This window comes from Lupinus angustifolius, unplaced genomic scaffold, assembly GCF_001865875.1.
Source record: "Lupinus angustifolius cultivar Tanjil unplaced genomic scaffold, LupAngTanjil_v1.0 Scaffold_492, whole genome shotgun sequence".
Lineage (NCBI taxonomy): Eukaryota > Viridiplantae > Streptophyta > Magnoliopsida > Fabales > Fabaceae > Lupinus > Lupinus angustifolius.
Window position 1 is genome coordinate 1 of NW_017727863.1, and position 26,410 is coordinate 26,410.

The 26,410-nt window shown below is 32.8% G+C and overlaps 2 protein-coding genes and 1 pseudogene across 6 annotated transcripts; all 3 read left to right on the top strand.

The window, feature by feature from the left end:
* The first annotated feature begins 1,799 nt into the window (after positions 1–1,799).
* LOC109341518 lies at positions 1,800–7,604 on the top strand (annotated as a pseudogene).
* A 4,163-nt stretch (positions 7,605–11,767) lies between these two features.
* Positions 11,768–14,323, top strand: LOC109341523 (probable mediator of RNA polymerase II transcription subunit 26c). Of its 5 annotated transcripts, none has more exons than XR_002106963.1 (9): positions 11,768–12,404; positions 12,503–12,571; positions 12,644–12,726; positions 12,820–12,887; positions 12,974–13,026; positions 13,383–13,416; positions 13,498–13,598; positions 13,849–13,943; positions 14,048–14,156. XR_002106963.1 is itself a non-coding variant. In XM_019579455.1 (9 exons), the coding sequence occupies exons 1-9, from the start codon at positions 11,988–11,990 to the stop codon at positions 14,164–14,166; spliced, it is 1,059 nt and encodes a 352-aa protein (XP_019435000.1). In that variant the 5' UTR covers positions 11,768–11,987; the 3' UTR covers positions 14,167–14,323. The 5 variants fall into 5 exon arrangements, 2 of the variants coding, with proteins under 2 accessions (XP_019435000.1, XP_019435001.1); XM_019579455.1 differs by having other exon boundaries at positions 13,498–13,619; positions 13,850–13,943; positions 14,048–14,323; XM_019579456.1 differs by having other exon boundaries at positions 11,768–12,400; positions 12,499–12,571; positions 13,498–13,619; positions 13,850–13,943; positions 14,048–14,323.
* A 10,278-nt stretch (positions 14,324–24,601) lies between these two features.
* On the top strand, positions 24,602–24,964 carry LOC109341520. Its single transcript, XM_019579451.1, has one exon. The coding sequence runs from the start codon at positions 24,602–24,604 to the stop codon at positions 24,962–24,964; it is 363 nt and encodes a 120-aa protein (XP_019434996.1).
* Positions 24,965–26,410: the final 1,446 nt, after the last annotated feature.

Consider the following 26,410-nt stretch of genomic DNA (forward strand, 5'->3'; position numbering starts at 1 on the left):
CACATTCACTCTATGGATTTCGGATGGAGAAGGAATTTCTCCAACGGGTAGTTGATGTTGGAACCTTCTTCTAGGAATGATCGTGAGGCCATCTTTGATATAAGACCAAATTTGAGAATATCTTACTCAAAAATAGCTCTGGTACCAATTGTAAGACTGAGATTGCAACAAAGAGGGGGGGGGGTGCAGCGGAAAATATATGCATAAAATTAACAAGTAAAATAAAAAATATAAAGGAGAAGATAATACACAAGGATTTTTATATTGGTTCACCTTCTTGTCCATCGAAGGCTACATCTAGTACTCTTACAGCACAAGAGATTTTTCCACTAAAGATTATGAGTTGCAATTATAATATCTCACTCTGAGATCTCTATGTACCTTACACACTCCTTAATCCTTATTCATCTTTGGAAAATACCTTTCCAAGTGATTCTAATCCCCTTTCTTATCACAACTCCTGAAAGAAAGTATTCTGCAATAATAATGAAGAATGTTCAACAATGGTGGAATTGCCTTTACAAGTATGAAAGTGATGTAACTTGCAATTCAATCAATCTTTGTATACTTAGTAATAATGTTCTTTATAAGTTTTTAAACTTGAAAATCTTTCACTTCAAGCAACTTCAGAAAAATCAACTTTGAATGTTTAAGAACTTGTTGCCAAAAGTGCAGAAAATAATTTCAGAATATGTGTAAGAGTTTTTGAAATTTGTATGAGAGTTGTGTATATGTTGTGTGTAGTGATTGTGAGTTTAAATGCTTTTATATAGGCTTTTCAATCAGCCAAAATGTCTATTTGAAATGATAAGAATTGATTGAAATGAAACCATGTCTTTTGGGTTGAAACTCATTCACTTTGAATTTGAAAATCTGATGCAACAACTCTCAGTAATCGATTACAATATTGAGTAATCGATTACTCAAATGTTCTGTCCACTGATCATTTATTTTCGAATTAGAGTAATTGATTACAACAAGTTGAGTAATCAGTCACTCAACTTTAATAACACTGGTAATATGTTACTCAAAGATAGTAATGGATTACTCTAATCAGTTTTAGGTTGGATAACGCTTTTCTCACACTCGTAACCTGTTACTTAGATGAAGTAACTCGTTACACGCTATTTTTGAAAAATTGTTTTAAGTATTTTAAAGTGATTCAATTTTCTTTTAAAAATAGTTTGAGCATTACAATTATTGTATAATCAAGAGTATAGGATAAAAATACCTATTTTAGACTTAGACTAAAAGTCTTGAATATCTTGAAGCTTGAATCTTCATTGTTTTCATAAGTATTCTTCATTTGTCTATTTTTAATGTTGTTGGTGTCTTTATCAAAACCGTGTCAAGGTAAGAAGCAAAGATCTTCACACAAAAGCTGATCTGATCGTCATTTAGAGTCATATTAACTTCATATCTACATTCCGATTTAGAAAAGGATTCGATCAACATCTAATTATTAAGTATTAGGTGAGTGGGGTATGGAGGTGAGATTAGATTTACTTAAAAATGAAGTTTATGGTGATAATTTAAGAAGTTAAAATGAAAATAAAGTGTACCTAATTAAAATAGTTTTTTTGTTTGTAGTGACAATGGTATCATCTTATCTCATAGTTAAAAAAGTAATATCTTTTAAAATGTATAATTATCTCTTTGAATAAGTTGGTTTACCAAAAATTAAACGTTTCGGAGTAGAAAGTAGAAACACTTTAAGCACTAGACCAATGTTTGTGTAGTTGGTAGTTAATTAAAATGGTGTGTGAACGGAAGCATAACCAAGAACATTAACAAAAGATTTCATTTCCTGAATTGTCATATAGCAAAATGAGAGTATGAAATGCAAGCGTTTTAGCACTATTCTCATCTTCCTAAACCCTCTTCTTCCCCTTTCATTCCTCATTTCCTCACACACACACTTTCATGCAGATGCATGTATCAACTCATAACTCCAACACCAACATCAACAACAACAACCACTTCTCCCATTTCCTTCTAACCCCAACCACTCATCATGAACCCTCTCCTCCCAAAACATCTCACCACTCTCTCACAAGCGCGTGTGCATGTCTTTCAGCTGTTTCACTTTTCTGCATCACCCAATTACCAATCATCATCACAACCATCATCATCATCTTCAATTTCTCGGAATGTGAGGGTTTCAGTGTGGTGGGATTTCGAGAACTGCACCTTACCCAGAGGAATTAACGTTTGCAAGATTGCACCGGCAATAATGGAAGCAGTTAGGGCAAATAGGATAAAGGGCCCTCTTCATATAACCGGTTTCGGCAATGTTCTTCAGTTCTCCAAGGATAATCAAGAAGCTCTTGCTTACACTGGCATTTATCTAACCCATATTCCTAATGGTTTATCCTTTTCTCTTTTTCTTTCATTTCTATACTTTATTTCCATTTGGTTAGAGTTAATCCAGTTTTTAGTCCCATAAAGTTATACATTTTTCATTGAGTATAATATACATGCATCGTCAATGTAAAGATTTGTACACAGGTCATCATTCATTTGTATTACTTGTACTTTTTTGAAGAGTCAATAATGATTAGATATGAATGATAGATGATACAATGACAGTCGATGCATAAAGTTTTTTCTCTTTTTCATTTTAGTCCTTGTTATATAAAGTTACTCTTTAGTTGGAGTGCTTAAAATGTTAGAATCTTTAATTGTTCTTAGTCCTCGCCATCAATTAAGTAAGCCAATTGAGTGATGATGTGTCAATGCCATCAATAGTTACATCCAAAATTTGAACATGTGTATAATAATCGCGACTGCATGCGTCACACTAATGACCAGCATTTTAAATTGCACTCTGCAACTGCATTGTTACAATTTTGGGACTCAGCGAGGTCATCATGATTGCCATCATGGCCACTTTTTCTGCAATTTAGAACACTGTTATTGTAAATGGCTTACGGCTTATGTATTGTAGCACCGAGACTTTCTGAATCTTTTCACTCATCTATAGTTTTAGCTTTCCAAATTATGATATCTTTAACTACTCTGTTTGTTTGTTGCAGGTGGAAAGAATAGTGCTGATAGATCTCTTCTTGTTGATCTTATGCATTGGGTTTCCCAAAATCCTCCACCTGCACATCTCTTTCTGATTTCTGGTGATAAGGACTTTGCTGGCTTATTGCATCGGTTAAGAATGAATAACTATAATATATTGCTTGCAACATCAGGAAAGGCTTCCGATTTGCTCTGCAGTGCAGCAACTATAGCATGGCAATGGCCTTCATTGATTAAGGGAGAAGATCTTACTGGGAAACATTTGAACCATCCTCCGGATGGTCCGTTTGGTTCTTGGTATGGAAACTATAAGATGCCTCTTGAAAACCCCTTCTCAGCTGTTGAGCAGTCTACATCTTCACCCGCTGTGGAGATCTATAAACCGACCTTAGAGTCGAAGCCAGGTGTAATTCCGAAGTCAATTGTAAAGAAGGTTAGATATATATTGAACTCCCATCCAAAAGGAATCTCCATTTTTGATCTTCGTGCAGAGTTGGCAAAATGTGACATGCATTTGGATAAATCCTTCTATGGACATAAAACGTTTTCTCGCTTTCTTTTATCAATTCCAAACATACAGCTCCAGTCTTTAGGTAATGGTAATTTTTGTGTACGTTTAATCCACCAAAGATCCTCTGAACCTGCTAAAAGCATTGTTTTGCCATCAACAACTTCTGCTATGAAGGATAAGGGAAAGGGCTATGGAGCAACTCCAAAGTCAGATGGTGAGGTTAAAAATATGGTTAGAGATGCAGATGAGACACTCTCAATAGCCTCATTGCATGAAAGGAGTATAGTTGATGGTTCAAAATCGTTCCAACAGGTCCCTTCACTTGACAAATCTAGTGTGGAATATGTGGATGGTAAACCATCATTTTCTCCTTCCACTGAAAGACGCATGGGTGAACTCCTGAAAGAGTTTCAGATATCTTCACTGGATAGTGAAAAGATTGTAGGTGTTGCTGATGCTCAATTGTCAGAGATTAAACCACCTCTCAAGGACAACGAAATTTCCAAAACTAAGAAATCGTTGTATAAAAGTTCAAAACAGTCACTTGATAATGACTTTGTTAGGTCAAAGGATGTAACTCATAAAAATCCAGAAAAATATACAATTCCAGAGAATCGTGCTAATGGGAGTTCTTATACAACAGTGGAAAACAATTGTATTATGAATGATAAATCTGAAAACTTTAAAACTGGGGGTAAATATGAGAAGCCAACTAGAAAGGATGCTGATAAAATTTGCCGCAGCTCATATTTTTTGCCTGTTAATGACTCTGTGGCTGACAAAAGTTCTAATAATAATGCTGAAACTTATAGGAAATGTTCAACTTTCTTTAGTTGGATCAGAAGTTGGTGGCCGTTTTCAAAAAGCCATCCTAGGTCTGATGGTTTGACCAGTTATCAGGACAAGATGGATAGTCATTCTGAGGAGCTCAAGTTGTCTGAACCGGACAAGACTGTTAGTTGTTCTGAAGAGCTTAAGTTTTCTGAACCGGACCATACTGTTAATCATTCCGAGGAACATAAGTTATCTGAACATGACAAGATTGTTAATCATTATAAAGAGTCCAAGCTTTTCCAACTCCACAAGACTGTTAATCATTCTGAAGAACTCAAGTTATTCAATCTGGACCAGACTGTTGGTCATTCTGAAGAGGCTATGTTATCAGAACTGGACCAGAATGATAGTCATTCAGGAAAGCCTGAGTTATTTTCTAGTGAATCCTTTTGGAGTGACATGGAATCTTTTGTTTTCAGCACCAAAGGATCTCTTCTTTTCTCCCAGTCAAGAAGCAGGTTAGTGTGCATAATAGTTTAATACCAATCTGTTGAAAAATTTGCCTCTTGCTATGGGTGATAGCCAACTTTTGGCCTCCTTCACTCATTCATGACTTCAAAGTTGTAGTCTGAACCTCAACCACCTATGAAAGAAGAAAATGTGATAGATTGATTGTGTGATGAGAAAGAGAGAAGAAAGTGTGTGTTGTATGAGTCAATGTGTTGAATGTCAGATAAGAACTGGAACTAGCAGTATACTGCATAGAAATAAACTTTTGGTCGAGATTAGTAGGATAGGATGCATACAAATGTGACCTGTCACTTCCCCAACTCTATAATAATAAGTTGATAATTGAGCTGAGATGACAGACAAAATACACATGTGCTTGCAACACACAATCTCACTGCCCGTTCTCCACAAAACTTTCTCTCTTATGGAAGTATATATTTGTTTTTTTTATCAGCAAATAAAATTTATTAATGGGTGTAAGAGGGCTACCCCCAACCCATGGTACACTCCACAAATTGTGCATGATAGGTATATCAGAGGTCCAATTAGTCCCTACTCCCTATTTCTTTCACAGGCTCGTATAGCTAAACAAATACTACATCTTTGTTATTAGTATGTTATATGTATCAGTTGCTCCTATTTGGTACTTATTGCATCCTTTATGTGCTTCTGACACCATTCCCTAAGCACACCAATGGGTTGGTGTACCATTCAGTGAAGGAATAATAAAATCTATCACCCTTTTCCTTGATCCAAGTCAAGGATGCTAGTTTAATCCTTTCAACTACAGCTTGGGTATTTATGCTCTCACTTCTGAATATAATATTATTCCTATAATTCAAAACTTCCCATATACCAGCAAACCAAATTCATGCCCTAGACTATATGTGTCTGTAATCTTCAAGAAAATCTTCAGATGCATCCCTATTCACTCAATATACAGATGCAGATATATTTCAAATGTTCATACAGATCCACCTCTTTTTGCGAATGGAGGGTGATATATTTGGTTGGGCTCATGTCACATAAGGCTTAGGGGTTTGTTAGTATTTTTTAATTATTTTATGAACTAGAAGTTTGTTACTGATTAAAGGAATGATTGTCCTGCTCCCCCATGTCTTACTAAAACTTTGAAGTTGAGGTTTTACTAAAACCACGTTAACGATTATCATATACTTATAAAGTTTTTCTATTGAAAGTTGCATGACCGTTTCAATTTTTTTCAGGATTTAATTTTTAGCTATTTGTTAAAAGAGTAACTTAGTAATATTCTGCTATATGTTGTTTGTTTCAGGGAGGATATGGCACATAAATTGCAGAAGGGTGGACCCTTGTTTCTTAGATCACTTACTGAAGAAGATATCCTTAAGCTGGTGGGTTTGTTAATGGCAGAGAAAAAATGGTTGGAGGAAAGGCCATCCCATTCTTTTCCTTTTACGCTAACTCAACCAGTTCAGAAGGGCTCGCCGACGGGCCAATCTCATGGTGCAAATGGCTTGAGATCTCTCTTTCTAAATATAACTTCACAACCCAGCTTACAAAAAAACATCTGAATATGATGTGGAGAAACAGAATCAGAGTAATCCTCATACTGGAGTTTCCGAACCTGCCACTGAAACGAAATGTACTGAGAAGTCTGTAAATGATATATTAGCATATTGTCAGAAACTTGTGAAAGAGGTATTGAGAGAACGTCCAGAGGGATATAATATTAGATCTTTCCAAAATCTATTTGTTAACAGGCATGGCTATCATCTTGATATTCAGAAGCTTGGTTATAAAAAATTGACATCTTTATTACAGATAATGCCTGGAGCTAAATTAGAGTCCCCTTTTATTTTTCCTTCTGATCCTGATGTTCTTGCTTCTGACGGAGAAGCTTCCATCCTCAACACCGCAGTTATCAATGCCAGTCATGCAGTCTGCAACTCAGATTCTGAAATGACCAATTCAGCCACTGAAGATGATAACATTGACTCTCCGTGGGAAGAATTGGGTCCTATCATCCACAATTCCAACCATAGCGATCTGGAATCAAAATTAAGTCCGAAAGTCAAAGATTTGGATATACCAAGGCATCCTGATTATGAACCAATAGTCTTAGATGATGATTCTTCTGAATCTGAAGGAGATATCCCTTGTTTAACTGACCCTGAAGAGCATGCAATGCTAAAATGCAATGAAAAAGACAGTTCTCTTTTGCATTTTGTGGATTTGTACCAAAGTAAGGAAGCAGAGAAGTTGAAATGTGTTGATCATTGGGGAAATTATGTGGCTGATCTTTTAGATAAATCCACCGAGTTTACTCAGAGCACCGTTTCCAAAATCCCCTCTGGGAGCTGCAAAGAGAAGCATAGATCCCAAAAGAGCTATTCATTTGTCGCTGATCCGGTCGTACCTAATAAGGACAAGCTAATTGATTTGATATTAGATGCCTGTAAGAAAACAGAGGAATCAAATATGCAAAACTGAGGAGCTTCGGGAGATTCTCATCACTCAGATGAAGATGGTAACATGGTTCATTTTGTCACAGCATTGCAGTTTTATCTTTGCCATAGCACTAACGTTTAGTTGAATTTTGGTATTTTGCATGCTTATCTTGACATGTGATCATAGTATGGCTATGACCCCACAACACACTCTTTCAAAGCAATATGAGCCATGTGACAATGCATCAACTCAATTTTTTTGAGGGTTTATAATATATCTCTCCTTTTGTACTGGTAAAGATGAACCAGAACTGATGCTGTTTTTTTGTAATTATGGTATAATATAATAATTCGCCCCATTTTGAGTTTGTTATTTTGTGGTTTTACTGAAAGTACTTGCTTAAGTTTAGTGTTATATTAGTATATGGAAATAAAAGTCTAATGTGTATGTTTGTGATACTAATTTAATGTGGGGCAACTTAATACTAACTTGCTGGGTTTATTAGACTGTTTTTTCTAGTGTGTCTTACTGCTAAGAAGCACTTTAAATATTAGCGGATGTCTTATTTTTAGTTAAGATTTAAAGATGATTAATGTAAGAATAGTGATTGATGTGTTGGAATGGAAATCTTCTATTCTCATTACTTTCTACTACAAGTAAGTGAAACAAAATAATCTATGTCAAAGATTTTTTTTGTGTTGATACTTGATACTATAAAAATCCTCCATGTTATGTGAAATATTTACCATGAGAAAAGAAAAGAGGAAAAAACAATTGCATATAGTATTTTCTCATTGCATAATTAAGAAAGTATTTTCCACAAAGTTTGGATCTCAGCCAAGGAGAGGAAAAGAAGGGACATGTGGGCGTGTTAGAGACAGGGGACGAAAATAAAAATATATTAATGTTGGAAATTGTATTACACAATTATTCATGGCTAACATTCTTTTTCTTTCTTTTTCTTTCCAAAATTCAACTAGCAAACAAACCATACAAGACCTTACTCTACCCATTCATTTTGTAAGGCCTGATAATGAGCAGATCCATATATAGCTGGTATTTAATCCGATATAGATCCATGTTAAAATATTAGATCCGGCCAATATTTAGGGTATAGTAAGGGATAAACATGAACAAGCCGACCAATTCCATGGTCACCCATTAATCATTTTTTGTATGAGTGTCTATTCAATTGTGTACATATTAATAACATTATTTGATCGAAAATATTATTATTGATCTAATTTTTCATTATATAATATATATATATATACACATATTTATTTCATATATCAAATTAAATATTCATAATAATAAGTAATATTAAAAAAAGACTTTATTAAAAAAATATATTATATTTAATCGGGTCTATGATCAAATTTGAGTTCAAAGGTTGTCTTAATCAACATTTGGAGTTGGGTTAGCTTCGAGTCTAGGACCGACTTCAGATTCAAACAAAAACCGACTAATTTTAGGATCGATTAAAGGACAAACCTTACTTGATCCATTCTCACCGGTCACCCCTACCTATAGCAACGAATACCTAGAAAAATATTAGCAATATGTGTGAAGAAGATATTTCCTCCTGACTTTGACACAGTTTTGATGAAGACACTGACATCACCAAAAAGAAGAAAATGAAGAATACTTATGAAGACAAAGAAGACAAAGCTTCAAGACAAATTAGTCTAAGTCTAAATATGTACTTCTATCCTATACTCATACTCTTGAATATACAATAGTAGTAAGACTCAAAATATTTTTAAAAGAAAATTGAAACACTTCAAAATACTTAAAGCAATTTTCAAAAATAGTGTGTAACGGGTTAGTGCATCTAAGTAACATGTTACGTGTGAGAAAAGAGTTATCCAACTTAAAACTGACGAGAGCAATCCATTACTGTATTTGAGTAATAAATTACCAGTTTTAATAAAGTTGACTAACCGATTACCCACTTGTTGTAATCAGTTACTCTAAATCGAAATTAAATGCCTAGTGGACAGAATGTTTGGGTAATCGATTACCCACTAGTTGTAATCGATTACAGGGTGATGTTGCATTAGATTTCTGATTTCAAAATGAAAGGTTTTCATCTCAAACGAAATGTCTTCACTCCAATCCATTCCTACCTTTTCGTAGAGGCACTATGAGTGATTGAAAAGTCTATTTAAAGGCATTGAATCTCACAACACAAACACACAACTCTCATACAAATTTCAAAAGCTCTTACACACATTCTGAAATTATTTTCTGCACTTTTGGCAACTAGTTCTTAAACTTTCAAAATTGATTTTTCTGAAGTTGCTTAAAAGTATAATGTTCTAATTTACCAACTTATAAAGAGCATTATTACTAAGTATACAAAAGAGTTGATTGAATTGCAAGTTACATTACTTTCAAACTTGTAAAGGCAATTCCACCATTGTTGAACATTCTTCATCATTATTGCAAAATATTTTCTTTCACAAATGTGTGATAAGAAAGAAGATTAGAATCACTTAAAAATGTGTTTTTCCAAGAATGAATAAGGATTATGGAGTGTGTAAGGTACATAGAGATTCCGTGGTGAGATATTGTAATTGCAATTCGTAATCTTTAGTGGAAAAATCTCTTGTATTGGAAGAGTACTGGATGTAGCCTTCAGTGAACAACAAGTATAAAAATCATTGTGTATTTTCTTCTCCCTTATCTCTTTGATTATTTATTTTGTTAAGGGAGAAATTTATGGCTAATCTTTTCAACCATTTTCTCTTAATTAATCTTAGCAATGATGTAATTAAATAAACATAATATAAAACATGCATTTTTTCTTTTAAGTAGGGTTAGTTTGGTGGTGGAGGAAGGACATGCCTCTCTCTCTCTCAAATCACAAACTACAAAAACCTATCTCCACCCTTGAACCCACTCAAATTGATTTTTTTCTGTCGAAGTCATGGCTACGCTGGCAGATATCTAAATATGACTTTTTCTTTACATAACATATCTAATAATCTATGAAACCTTATGACTGAGTTATGAGTTTTCTGGTTTTCACGTACCTACCCTTTTCTAAAAGGTCTTTTGTATAATGTATTTCCCAAAAATTAGAGTAGCCATTTAAACAAAACAATAAATAGAAATTAGGTGGTGATATAAAAGTTTGAAAGTCATCTAAAGTTCAAAGAACTCTCTCCCCTTCATTCATCTCCCCTTTGCTTATGCCCTTAAAAAGTACCCAAGCGCACCAAATGGAACAGTGGGGTTGTATTTGTCCCCAGTACTCAGCTTTTGGCTCTTACCTTTTCCACCCACAAATACCACAGTACTAGAAATAGCAATATAGCCCGTTCGGATAGGTATTTTTAGCAGGCCGGACTTAGGGTTTTAGCCCAAAAGTACGAATTCAACTCGTTTTGGAAGCCCGTTTTTAGACGGGACACGGAGGGCCGGGCCGAGCTGGCCCAGCGGGCCAACATTAAAAAGGTTGTTGCAGTGTTGCATCTAGCTGCATTGTTTGCAAAGATCAGGCGGAGAGTGTTGGGAAAGAATTGCATGAAATGAAAATCAGAGATGATAAAGTCAATAAGAATAAAGAGAAGGTATTTACTATCATTCATTTTTTCTTACTCTCCTAAGTGCCTATTTTAGTTATTATTGTGCTTCTTTGTAAATGCAAAATCATTAATATATGTTCATAATATTGAAAAGTATGCACATATACACATTTCTGTCTCTACCAAGATATCTAAAACAAATTGCTTTTATTTGTAAGTTTCATAAGCCGAAATAAATTTTAAATTCTATCAATTGCTGATTTGAGTAATAAGTTTACTACATGTAAGATATAGAAGCAACCATAGTGAGTAGTCACAGAACAGAAACATGTCAAATAATTATTAAATCTAAGATCACAAAAATGGAAATACAAAAAAATATACTCTCTTCTACTAGGTCCAAACCATTATGTTGTTTGTGATTAAAAAATATATATACACGGTGTAAATTTTTTATACAATATCAGTTTAATAATTCATTTTTAATAATTATTAACTTATGGATTTTTAAAAAAATAATAGAAATAATAACAAATTTTATATACAATTACGTTATACATTTCATTTTGTAGAATTAAAATATACTTTTTGTATTGTATTTAATTTAAATTATATTTTTTTTGTCTTTATTAGAATACATAATTTATAATTCATGTGTTTGAGGTGGTTATATAGTATTGTATTGTTTTTTTAAATTAAAAATTGAAGGGTAAAATAAGAATATATAAATTATATCATAGTGATAGTTACACTATATTTTGACTTTATATATAGTATAAAAGTATAGATAAATTATATATAAATCTTTATATTATATTTTCTTAGCCATTGTATTATTATGGATTATGGATGAATATACTCTCTCCTCTCTTATCTACAAACCATTTTATTATTAGAATATATCTCTTATGGACTAAAGATTATATTACTATCGATATAACCTTACGACCTTTTTATTTACCATCTTCAACTCAATTCCTCAGATCTATGCCTTTTTATAATTCTATCTCACCGTTTCGACCTATCTCGTCGTTTCGACCTATCTCGTCGTTTCGACCTATCTCTTCTGCATGAAACGCAACAACGAATATTCTGAAAAAACATAATCGTTTTTCTCAGTTTTCACCAACGCGTTTTCTCTGATTGATTCCTTTGTTTTCGTCGAAATCGCTTCTTCTTCCTTCAAAGCACTCGGTTCGGTTATGGATTCAGACAATCTCCGTTCCATATTGGAGTGTTCGGGCGTGGACGTATGGTCGTTTATCGACACCGCAATAACCGTCGCCGCGACGGATTCCGGCGAGGAACTGAAGCGCCGGAGAGACGCAATCGTCGAGAGGCTATACTCAGCCGTCAATGCTCCTCTGAGTTGCCGGAATTGCGAAGTCGGCGGCAACCGTAGCGTCGTCACCGCCAACCAGGTTAAGAAACATATAAGCCCTAGCCGTAGCCCTAAACGACAACCACAACAACGCCGTTTTGTCTCCTCCCCCGAAACGCCACAGTCTCTCGAAAACGACAACGAAAACGACAACGATTTAGATCCTTATGGTGGCTTGTTCGAAGATGAACAAAAGAAGATTCTGGAAATTAAAGAACAACTCGAAGAACCTGAACAAGTACTGTTTAATATCCGATTTTATTTATTTCGTAATTTTAATCAGATTTGAAGCTTCATTATTATTATTATTTTTGTTTTTTATTTTTTATTTTTCAGTCTGAAGATTCATTGGTGGATTTGCTTCAAAACCTCGAGGATATGGATATTACATTCCAAGCTCTAACGGTAACTTCTGCTTGAAACGTTTTTTTTCCTAGTTAAATTTTTTATGGTGTGATTGATTTTTTTTATCTGTAGGAAACTGATATCGGGAGGCACGTGAATGTGTTGAGGAAGCATTCCTCTAATGATGTCCGCAAATTGGTGAAGCTACTTGTCAAGTTGCGTAATTGACATCATTTGATTTTGTTGTTGCGGAAATTAATGGTATATTTTTATAAATTTGATTAACTTTATTTAGTTATTATTTGCAGGAAGTGGAAGGAAATTGTGGATGAGTGGGTTAAGTCGAATCCACATGGAGAAACTTCTACTCTTATGGGTAAATTTTGAATCTAAATTTCTGGGGAAGTTTCTGGGTGATTAAAGGTTAGGGTAATTAATAATGTTTGCATTTCCATTTTGCAGGTGATGGAGACTCGCCTCCTCTTCATAAAACCACTCAAAGTGGGCATCACCAGGTGAATAATTATATTTTTCTTAGTGTGTGTTCACGAGTTGAGTATTGGAGCGGAAGGAATGGGAATAGATGACTTTGTAGTCATCCCATCAGTATATTTCATGACTCTCTAACCTTTCTATTCTCATTCATTCCCTTCGAAACTTCAACTCACAAACACACCCTTAAGGTCTGTTTGGGAGAGTTAGTTTTTGAGATTTAGCAGGGGAAGGAAAAGGCTTTTGAGCAATCAATACATGACTCTGAGCCCTTCCTTTTCTTCTTTTTCCTTTTTTTTAACTCAACTCACATGCAAACTCTGAGTGAAGTTTATGGTTTGGTTGGGTTGATGCTAATATTACTCCATTCGTTTTGCAGATACCTGATTTTGCATACTCACCGAATCCACACAGTAAGTAGCATTTGATTCAAATCTTGTGCTGTTTTGTTTTGGCTGATGCATATTGCATATTTTTCATTTTTTTGCTGACAGATGGGAGTTCTGGGTCTGACCGCAATGAAGGAGAATTGAAATCAAAAGTGATACCTCGTCGCAGAGAAGCACCAACTCCATCACCTTCACTTCACACCCCTGCTCCTTCTGCCCTTCAAATCGTAGGGATATGATTTTATAACCATTTTGGAATTGGAGTCTCTGATTAGCTCATAATGCAGTTTCCAAAATCACGGGGAGTGAAAATATAATATATAACCCATGAGTGAGTTAAAAACAAAAGTACAATGAATATGGAGCTTTACTTTAAAGTGAAAGGGTCTTAGGATTTTTTTTGTAAAAGCTAGTTGAGTGGTCCTGACTTGTTGAATGCTGAATGATTGCATTGCAGAGACAGAGAGAACAGAGAGAGAGCAATTTTGATGCGGAGAGACTTTCTTCTGCAACAAAAAGGCTTCAAGCAAACTATAAAGAAGCTGAAAATGGTGGAATTTTCATTTTCATAGTTCACATTTATCATGCTAGTTCTCTATATATAAATATGTACTGACTGGTAATTTTTGTTTGTTTGTGGGGTGTGACTGTGTAGCCAAAAAGCAAAGGACTATTCAGGTGATGGATATTCATGAATTACCAAAGTCAAAATCCAAGAATACCTTCTTTGGAAAGAACAAAGGCAGTGCCGGTTCTCAAGGGAGGCACTGGTGAATGGTGATACAAATACACATGTTCCATACTTCGTGTCATGTTAACTGTAAAAATGTCCTGTGGATTTTATACTTGATACACCTATTTTTTTGTCGTGTATTTTTATTTATAACTGAATTTAATAATAACCAGAGAAAAAAAATAATGTCTTAGAATATTTCTCTTGCTGAGAGGAGACCTACCAAACCAAACAAAGGATACAAGCTTTTGGTTGGTTTGTTTAGGAGCATGTGTTTTTTGGAATAAGGATTCGAATGAGGTAGGATTATAGGTTTATTAAGAGGGATTTCTTTTTTGGAACTTAACGAATAAAAGTCAGAGATTTCCCATCTTAGCGGGTTCGGTGGGTGGGTGTCTAATTGGTGCTGCAATTAATATTGGAGATGGTGTCGTAAAGCTGCGAAGTTGACATGTGCACACGACGTGACCCTTGCTGTGGGTCAAGGAATTTGTTTTCTTATTCCGTTGCCCAAATAACTTTGTGCCTCTCTAATTGGTATAAGCAATTCAGTAGATGTTTGAGCCTGGAATTATGGAACCAGCGTCTCTATCCCCAAAACTTTATATCCTCGTGTTCCAAGTTAATCATATCTCATTAAATCATATAAAAATGTTATATTTTTTTTCTTTTCAAGTATGTTTCAATTTTCCATTAGATATAAAAAAGTGGGACAGCTGATTCTCATTCGGTTGGAATGAAATTCCTTGTTCCATTTCTTCTAGTAGTCTTTGTACCAGACCAATAGAAAGTTGACAACATCGGTTTTGTCCATGGAAAAAACTTGTATGGAGACGCATGTAACATGTTATATTTGAAGATAAGTATATTTTATCATATTTGATGTTATCATTTAAGATTAAATTTAATTAGAATTAATATTTTATTGATTGTCTCTATATGGTTTTGTCTCCACTCAACTAACTAAAAATAACAATGTTAACAATCTAGCCTATGATGACTATATGGAGTCATGGTTGTTTATGACTCTGGCAAAGCAACTTTTTTTTGCACCTAGTTAGTAGTGGGCGCTAATGCCCTTGTGTAACCAAGACTATATTATGGCTTTGAGTTTTCATTTTAGCTTGTATATGACCTTATGTATCTCGTTATGGATAGTTTGTTTGAAAAGCATTTTTTATGTGAAGTATATTTGATATGAGAAAACCTTTATATTGTTCATGGTTATATGTGTTTCCAAAGATAATTGTATCTTTTTTCCGGCTTTAGTTTGTTCTGAGAAACTAACCTAACTATTTTGATAAATAGTTATGTGTTACAATGCACAATTCATCTCATGTTTCCTTTGTCCCATTTCTTCCTATCTTTATGTACCATACCAATAGAAAGGTAACAACTCAATTAAAATATAATATTAGTTTGTAACGTCATCCACCAAAGTGTCTCCCTTATCTATCATTTTTTCTCTTTCAATAATGGAAACCATGGAGCTCAACTGAGCCATAATGGAAACCTCTCATTCTAAATTAGTTTGTAACAACACGAATGACGATCCTGTCTCATTTCTTCCTATCTCTATGTATCAAACTGGAGAACTTTAGCCATAATGGAAACCTGTACACCATTTTATCAATAAACTCTTCCTCAATATTCAGCTCAACTTAGCCATGGAGCTTTCTATCATAATTCAAATTAATATCACTCTTTCTAAAACACCAACAACTACTACAATTTACAATTGTCTATATCGTCAATCATAATTCAAATAACTACCATGTTGGAGGATACCCAAAACATATACTTATCATTATTGTCCACCAATGCTACTGCCACACCCTACTTCCAAGCCAATGCACCCGTGTCACATGTTCATCTATTCCAATGTTCCCATGTCACACCCTATAGCTCTACCAATGCCATGTGTCCTACACCATGCTAATGTTCATGTTATTATGTATATGCTAGTAATAATGTATCATTGTCCTGGACACTACAGAAATGTAGTCAGACACTGTCATTACCTGCCTTAAAGTCTGATCTTTCACTAGGGAGAAGTATCCACATACTTGTACTCATGTGGATGCTTAACTCACACCCTGCATATTGCCAATTATCACACAACATCTATGCCATATGTTTCTGCTTCAACTCATCTCAGTGTCTTTCATTAGACATTTTTCAACTAACACATTCTTCACCCTTTTGACACATACAAAAGTTATTAGATCCATCCAAATTCTTCACGAGGAATCTGACACTTGGGTTGTGTGCCATACCAATTGCCTAAGATACAAATTTTTGGTGCAATATAAACCATTGTTATGTAACATTCGTAACAATCAATCAAATAAAAGAGCAGAAAATAAAATGAATTGTGCCTATATCTATGAGCGTTGAATATCTACCAATATGTTATTAGAGATTATGATTATAAGCTAAAATCAATGTTATGGTATATAGAATACATGTTTATATTAACACTATGTCGAACACAATACATAATCCTAACCACTTGATCATGGTTGCTATTGTAATTACAACCACTTGGAATTCTTGGACAGTGATTGTATATATGTCCCCACATGGCCTGACCATGTGGCCCCTCCTTGGTTGAGCCACACAACAGAGATGAAACAAATCCTACGGGCGAGTTGGATTGACTTTTATCAATATATTGCATTGCGAGTATAACAATATAATTTGAAAAACATAAAATAAAATATGGAAGCTAATTTGCTGAACTAGTCTATAACAAGTTTGATGGTTTATTTCCGAGCGTGTCCAAAGTGGACTTGACTAGATCCCCTGATCAAACCCATGAAAACAGAAGAAAAAAAAGTATTGAGTAAAAATTAGCAGTGCTGACCCACACGTCAATGACGTCATAGTCCATTATCAGTAACGCTCTGAATTTCCAATTTTTTATCCAAGGTAACAAATAATTGATTCCATCATGACTAATAAGGTCTGCCACAGATGACAGATTCAAAGTCTCAACATTTTGGCAACAAAAAAAACAGAGAAATGGTTGGGTTTGCAAAAAATGTGTAAATGCATAAATGAGATTGAGTAATATTTATTGGAAGTTATCTATTAACTATTTACATACTACATAATAAAAAAATTTCTACCACGTTATCCCTTAACATGTGTGACAACTTCAACGGAAACTTTTCATCCTAAACAATTCACTTATACATCCTTCCACACATGATAAAAGTACAATATTGCTAAATATGATTCAGAGTTATGTTTCTATTATTAGGCAATAAAGAATCAATATGGCTATTAAGAATGTTTTTATCTACAATGTTGGAGCACTTATGTGATTCATTAGGCTATTTATGTAGAAATTTATTTTTCTGCATTAGTTTTCTTTTTTATGTTGTATAAATTATGTGTCTTGTTGATGAATAAAATCAAACATTTTACATCACATATTTCCTCTCTCCACTTTTGCTTGCTACATAACCAACAAATTAGTATCTAGAGCTATATCTTGAAGGATTTGTGAGAACAAACAAAAACCAAACACAACCAAAACACTTTCTTTATTACCTTTTATTGCTCAAAATTGTCAAAATGGATTCAGAAGTAGTGTCTGTTGCATTTCTACTTCTGGTGTTTACTAGAAAAATTAGCATGTATGAGCTGTTAGAATGGAAGCTTTTGTGGATGCTAATGATCTGTAGGAAGCCATTAAAAAAAATTATGTTATTATAACTCTTCCACACAATCCAACTGTTGCACAAATAAAAAATGAGAAGGAAATGAAGCAAAGAAAGTCCAAAGCAAGAGCATGTCTATATTCAGCTGTTTCACCCACCATTTTTAACAGAATAATGACACTGAAAACATTCTGTGAAATCTGGAACTTTTTGAAGCAATAATATGAGTGAGATGAAAAGGTCAAAGGGATGCAAGTAAAGAATTTGATCAGAGAATTTGAAATGCAAAGGATGAGAGATTCAGAAACAATCAAGGAGTTCTCTGATAAACTTCTAGCCATTTCCAACAATGTAAGACTTCTTGGTAGTGAATTCTCTGATTCTAGAATAGTTCAAAAGATTCTAGTTACACGAAAAATATGAAACTGCAATTTCATCTCTGGAAATGACTAAGAATATGTCAAACGTCACCTTAGCAGAAGTGTTGAATGCATTATAGACACAAGAACAAATGAGACTTATAAGGCAAGAAGAATTAGTGGATAGTGCTTTCCAAACCAAATTACAAAACAACAATGGTTGGAATGACAAAAAAAAAGGCAAAATAACAACTATAAAACTGGAGGTTCTGCATATAATAAATACCATAACCAAAGTAGCAACAATAAAATCTTTTCACCTTTTTCCTATCGTAAAAAAACTAATCATCCACAAAACATATGTTGGTGGAGGTATGATGAAAGATGCTATAAGTGTGGTCAGTTAGGGCACGTAGAAAAAATATGCAAGTTTCAACAACAACAAGGAGAAGCTAAGGCTGCTGATGATCAACTAGAAGAAGAGCAATTATTCGCAGTATCATGCTTTAACATCAACAGTTTTATAGAAAGTTGGCTCATTGATAGTGGTTATACAAACCACATGACTTATGATCGAGAGCTCTTCAGAGAGCTTGACAAAACTGTTATTTCCAAAGTCAAAATTGGAAATGGGGCATATATTGTAACAAAAGAAAAAAGAACAATTGTAATTAAAAGTTACACAAGTTTGAAATTAATTCATGATGTCTCATATGTTCCTGAAATTAATCAAAATTTGTTAAGTGTTCCTCAGTTGATAGAGAAAGGCTATAATTTTTTGCTTGAAGAGAAAAACTGCATGATTACAAATTCAGAAGGTAGAGGAGTGTTCAAAGTTCAAATGAAAGGCAAAACTTTTGTCTTGGATTTAATGAAAGATGAGCAAGTTACATTACACAAAGAAGACACAAAAACAAAGTCTCATACACGCATTGCCTGCTGATATAGGAAGCAAACAAGGCTTATTTTTCGGCAAAAAAAATACATAGAATGCTACACAGAAGTTGAAATTAATACACACAAATGTTGGAGGACCTATGAGTACACCATTAGATGTTGCAGAATATGAAGAAGCTGAAACTCACTTGAAATTGATAGATGCAATGAAGGAGGAGCTCATTGTAATTGGTAGAGTTGACGGTTCTGATAATAATTATATGGCAAAAGCTTGAAGTTTACAGCTCTAGAGTCAAGATGAATGTTGATAAATATGACTCAGAATTTATCATGTTTCTATTCATTAGGAAATAAAGAGCTAATATGGTTGTTAGGAATATTCTCATATACAATGCTAGATCACTTATGTTATTCATGTAAGAATTTATTTTTTAGACATCAATTTTCTTTTGCATGTTGTATAAATTATGTGTCTTGTTGATGAATAAAATCAAGTCTTTTACATCATATATTTCCTCTCTACACTTTTGTTTTTTATATAACCAACAACACATCTACTCATTGTTCATTACCCAATATATTATTTAATAATAAAATATAATAATAATAAAAAATGTAGTATATATATATATATATAAGCCACATCAACCCATGAAACGTGTCACAATCTCAATGAAAATTTACCCTCATAAAACAATTCACTTTCTTAATATACATCTTCCCACACATGATTAAAATACACTTTTATACATTGTTTTGTACCCAATATATTATTTCATAATAAAATATATTAATAATAGTGTTGTAAAAACCGGTGCGTGCATGTCGTTTCAACCAGTAAACTGATGAATCGGTTCCTATACCAGTACGGCACAATAATTATATCGGTCATGCAATCATGCCGATCAAAATCGGTAATACCAGCCAATTTTCAATTGAATCCTACCGGTCATACCGGCCGATTTTTATTTAAAATTAATTTTTTAATGAAAATAAAACAAACTATTGGTTTTTTATTGATTTTTCAACATTTGTTAATATATTATATATGTATATTTAATTTCGATGATATGCGGTTTAATTAGTGAACTACCGGTTGAACTGCTCTACCACTATACCAGTACCCTAACCGGTTTGATGACCGGTACGATATTAATAACACTATTTAATAATAATATAATAATAATAACAGATAATGATTTGACTAGTAACGCTATATTTGTTCTTAAAAATATGAATATATATGGGTAAAAAAATCTTTGTTCGCGTCATCTCATGACATGTGTCACAACCTCAGCCAAAAGTTTCTCTCCTAAAACACTCCGCTTTCTTGATGTACATCCTCACACATGAGATAAAAGTACACTCCTAACAATTGTTCATTACTTAATATATTATTTATTAATAATATTTAATAATACTACATTTAATAATGTAATAATAATAACATTTAATTATTTTATAAAATTGTAGTTGCATTAGTAATACGAGTAACATGTGTGTTCTTAACAACGTAAATTTACGTATAATATGTGTGTTTTAACTATGTGAATGCACATGTAATATGTGTGTTCTTAGCAATACAAGATTACATGTGTGGTTTTAACCATTAAAATATACGAGTCACATGTTCGTTCTTAACAATATGAATACACATGTAATATGCGTGTTTTTAACCATGCGAATGTACGAATTACATTTGTGTTCTTAACCATGTGAATGCATATGTAATAGTGTATTCTTAACGATGCTGCAAAAAAAATACTGTTCTATGCTAATGCACTGGTAACTTGCTTGTATAATAAAAAAACTCATTCTAGCCACATGTTACTTTCTCCTTATTTTTTCCCTTCTTAAAAGGTTATATGTTACTACTATATATATTCTCATAGTATATCCTTACTTTTTGCACATTTTATATTTTAATAATTTAATGGTAATTATTGATTGACCCATATGTTTTATCATGTTAAAAAATAATAATCATTGAACATTAGAGGGGATTAAAATTCTTTTTCACATCCGAAGTATTTCTTTTTCTCTTTCTCATTTCAATTTATTTCTACTATTACATCTTCGTCTCTCTCCTAGCTCTTCATCTCTCACATAGGGGTGTAAGTGTGTAACTTCATGTAAATCTTGGTGGATGAGCAATCAAAGTTATGTGATACTTTCCCATAGAAAAAACAACATAGTTTCACCTCATTCAATATTTTGCATTAATTTATTTATAATATTTAATGTTTACTATTACTCTAAAAATTAGAGTACTTTTCACCCATCAAAGTTATGTGATACTTTCCCATTGAATTTTAATATCACAACACTGATTCTTTGGACTTTAATTTTTCCTTATTATAATTAAAAAGAATCAAATTCGAAATTGAAGTTTGTTATAACTTTTAAATATTTTTTTAATATAAAAGACTCATATAGTATTACGATTTGATTTCCATATTTTCATTAAAAAATTCTAATTCGAAATTGAAAAAATCGTTTCATTTTCTACAACTTTTAAAATATTTATTTAAAAAAACACATAATATCATGTTTTGGTTTCATACTTTCAGTAGAAAATTTAAATTTGAAATTGTAATTTATTTTCCTTATGTGTTTGAATAGACAAATATAGGGATAATACATGTGTTCTTAACAATGCAAATGTATGAGTAACTTGTGTTTTCTTAGTATGTTCTTAACAATACGAATACACAAATATCATGTGTATTTTTAACCACGCGAATGCACAAGTAACATGTGTGTTCTTAACCATACATGTAACATGTGTGTTATTAATCATGCGGCAAAAAATATCGCCCCTTGCAAATGTACAAGTAACTTGCTAGTTATATTCTAATTCTAACATCTGATACGCTTAAACTATTTAAAGTAAAGATTTGGATATTGTGTACATAGTTGCTTATTAACTCAAGTAAGAGTATTTTTGAGTAAAATAAAAAACATATTATAAAGAACATATCAAAACTTAAATGTAATTTGATAGGTGCTTATCATGCTATTCTATAATAGGAATAAGGAATATATCATCACTTTATCAATAAAAATATAATAGGGAGAAGCTTCCCATAACTTGTTGGAGTTACCCGAAGATTGGTCAAATCAAATTGAATGTAGATGGTAGATGCATTAGAAGTTCTTGTATTATGGGAGGGGGCATTGTCCTTCATGATAACAAACACCACTAGTTGTCAGGATTTTCAACTAATTTCGGTTAGGGTTCAACTATTTTAGCAAAACTTTTGGCTACGGAACATAGGTTGTCTCTAGTTTGGAACCTGGGTTTCAGGAATATTATCATGGAAAGTGATTGTATGAAAGCAATTCATATGATCTATGAGGACCTTCCAATTAGAATTTCACATTTTATCTATAGCCAACAATGTTCGGTCTTGGCTGGCGCGTGACTGGGTCATAGAGACTAAATTTGTTTTTGGGAAGCTAACATGGTAGCAGATTTCATGGCTAAGTTAGATTCTCACTCTCATGAGGTGTTCAAAACTTGAACTTCAGTTTCACCGGCTTACTAATCCTTTATTGACTTAGATCTTTCTTTGCTTTCCTAGTTGTTTTTTTCTGGTAATTTCCATTGTACCAAAAAATAATATGTTTAACATAAAGGTTGTTCTAATTTGGGAACAACACTGCAAACACATATGAAACAATACACAAGTTTTACCCTATGGCATAGAGAACACAATACTAGAATATGAGGTAACTGTGAGTTTGATAATTTATAAAAAAAATATTTTAAAATGTGGATAGTTAAGATTGAGTAAATTACACTGACACCCTTGTGTTTTAGTGAAATTAAAGAAATCACCTCTCCCTTCTTTAAACCTATACAAATCACCCTTAATTATATATATATATATATATACCCATGTTGGAGAGATAAATGTAATTTCTTAAAAAACATGGTGATAAGTGTAATCAAGTCAAACAAAATATGATATATCGTGAAGACAAGTCAAAATAGTATAAAAAGTCAATGTCTATTCATTATTTTGGTTAGTTACAATATAATATAAGAGTGATTTAAACATCTCCTTAAAATTATTGATGCAGTTTGTAATGAACTAAAAATAATGAATAGACATTGACTTTTTATACTATTAGGACTTGTCTTCATGATATATCATTTTTTTTACTTAATTAAACCCGTCACCATTTTTTGTTTAAAAAATTACACATATCTCTCCTACAAGGTAGCCACTATAATGTTTGTATATAATTATGGGTGATTTTGTCTGAATTTAAAAAAGGATGAAATGATTTATGTAATTTCAGAAAGACTTAAGGAATATCAATGTAATTAACTCATTAATGTTTTTTTTGATAGAAACATGTCATTATATCTATACAATATTGAACTCTCTTAGCCTTTGTTTGTTAGAGTGTAAATAGAAGAGAATGAGAATGAGAGGAGAGGAGTTGAAGAGAAATATAATATTTCTCTCCTTTGATTTAGGGGAGAGTTCAAGGGGAGAGAATGAAAATGGAGTGGAGCCCATGAGATTTCTTTCTCCTCTAAAAGTAAGGAGAAAATGGAAGGGAAAGAGAGACTAGATTTCTTTCTTTCTCCTTTTAAACTGTGTCCTAAATCATGTTTCGGATTAATGATATTAAAGTAAAAATAAAATAATAATGAATATTTAATTTTTTTAATTGACATGACATTTTTCATTGACATATAATATAGTTTGAGACATAATTTAGACAACAAGTTCTTGTCTATGGAAGAGTGGAGATAAAAAATCATTTCTTTATCTTCTTTTTCTATATAACCAAACAACATTAAAATATACTCCATTTCTCATCTCTTTCTCTCTTTTCCTTCTTCCTCTTTCATATTTCTTTCTTCTTAGTTTTTCTCTCCAACCAAAGGAGCATTGAGCCAAAGTTGGTGATATATGAGATGAGTATTTTACATTTGGACTATTTAAAAAATACTAGAATAATTAATTTTGAATGATATGGCACCAATATGTATATGAGAGAAATTTGCTGGTCCATATATGGGACGGTTGGATTGACTTCTCCCTTTCCTCAACGACAAGATATGATCAATCTAACGGTAAACAACACCTTATGTAAAATACATAAAAAAATACAGGAAGATTAATTGGAATTTTATTGTACTCTTAAATAGAGCTGGATAAGAATAAATCAATAATATAGTATATATGCACTATTAGTCTGAAGATTTATATACAATCAATATATCATTTAATTGAATTATTTTTTAAAAAAAAATTAATAATAATTAAATATGAATGATGTATAATATAGTAATATATTTTTTTCACTAAAAGGTTCCTTCACAATTGATAGTTGATTCTTCTCTCTCTTAAATTGAACACACACACAACAAAGGTACCATGAAGACCAACGCGCTCTAAGTCAAGCGTATATTTTTCCTATAAATAAGAGCAAAGTAAACACACGTATAGAGGATAAAGAAAGAAAGAACAAAAGGGTTCAATCCTAATACATCTAATTTTCTTTGGTCCAATTCGTTGAATCAACATATAATGGGTGAATCACGTGGACGTAAAACCCAGATGAAGAAGTTGATCACCGAGTCAGACATTGAAGCAGCTCAACAGCTTATTCAACTCAGCGAAGAAGATAACAACAGCCACAACAACAACAACAAAAAACTTATTATGGGTAAGAGGAACAGAAGAAGATTTGAAGATGAAGAGGTTGATCAAAGCGTATACGGTGATATTGAATTGGAAAAGAAGATTCAAGAGGTTTTCGGGGAAAACCAGATTTTTCAACCAAAGAAGAAGAAGAGATATCGGTCTCTTAAAAATGTATACAAAGAGACTAAGCCCGTGAAAGGAACAAAAAAGGTGAGTGCCTCAGAAAATGAAGAAAGAAAACCCTAAAATCAAGGTAGGATATATATGGAGTAGGAACAACTAGGAAGTTAGATGATCTTAATAATTCTTGAGTACTGGGTCAGTTTCCAAAATTTTCATTATATTAAGAGTTTTCTCATTAACTTAATTTCTATTTCTGCTGTTAAACCTATGATCTTATCAATGCTAATGCCTCATTTGTTAACTAATTTGCTTGGTTATATTGTGAATCATCAAACAGATTTTAGCTGTCCAATCATTAGTACCTTTCATTTGTGGACTGGTTAGTTCTATACGATTAAATTAAATACAGTTTTTGTTGAATGTTGTTTATTTTAACAGATGAAAATTCTTAGGTTTGGCCACCTCATAAATCATACCTTTTTTTCTTCTTTTGACATCACAACAAGTGGATTTTAATGCTAGTACTTTGTAGGTTTGAAGTCACTACAAATTTATCGCATTCTACAGTTGCTTAATTATGCCATTTTATGAGGAATGAGGGGTGAGTTATCTTGATTTTCCTAATAGAGGTGTTATGATGAAAGGAGAATTAGAACAATATAAAGTGGAGTAACCGAGTAAGAGTAGAGAATGCATTGAGTATCGTAATAAGTAAGATTGAGCAATTTGCTCTTTGTCCAAGGGGTAACCCTTTGTGAAGGGAAAATTTATCCTTTTAGGAGAATCATTTCTTCAATTTCCAGTTGTTCAATAAAATTGTTTATTTCCAAATCTAATATCTAGTCGGAAAAGAAATAGGGAGCTTACTGTTGTTGACGGAAATAACCAACAATCGTGGTTTATGAATTCGATCAGAATTAGAGATTGAACAAATGATGCAGCTTTGGATGAAAAAATAGGGAATCAATTTCAAGGAAGAGGAGCTAGATAGGGAGCTCTAAAGGCGCTGGATAAAAGTATATTATCATATTAATATGTGAATAAAGTCGCCAAAAAAAGAAATGACTACCATTAGATAAAGGTAGTGAAAACTGTCATGAATATCAATCTTTAAATGAATGACAATGTTAATAATTTCATATTGGGTAGTATATTAAGCTCAATGTAATAATTATATTGCAAGACTATTTCATCTACTAGATTAGTCTTTTAATTTGTATTCTCATGTGCTTTAAGTCTCAATAGCTTTATTGGACACAACAACACAATTAAATATACTTTTGCCGATGGGGATTTTGAAGTTTCAATGCTAAATCAAGATTTGTAGATTTAGGAGGACATCATTTTAGGGGGCAAAAAAGAATATGGACACTTTGTTAGAAAACCTTTGACCTTAATGGGCCGGATACTGAGACTTAAATATGAAGAATATTAAAGATGATTAAATATTATCATCATATAACTAAATCATTTATGTCAATCATAAAAAATAGATAGAAGTATAGAGCTAAATTGTACCTTAATATTTTATTGAGATTATGATAAATAAACTTCATATATCCTTTATCA

Coding starts and splice junctions, on each gene's coding strand:
- LOC109341523 (XM_019579455.1), top strand. CDS start 11,988: ATGGATTCAGACAATCTCCGTTCCATATTGGAGTGTTCGGGCGTGGAC. Junction 12,727..12,819: donor TTGGTGAAGCTACTTGTCAA/GTTGCGTAATTG, acceptor TATTATTTGCAG/GAAGTGGAAGGAAATTGTGG. Junction 13,620..13,849: donor CTCCTTCTGCCCTTCAAATC/GTAGGGATATGA, acceptor ATTGCATTGCAG/AGACAGAGAGAACAGAGAGA.
- LOC109341520 (XM_019579451.1), top strand. CDS start 24,602: ATGGGTGAATCACGTGGACGTAAAACCCAGATGAAGAAGTTGATCACC.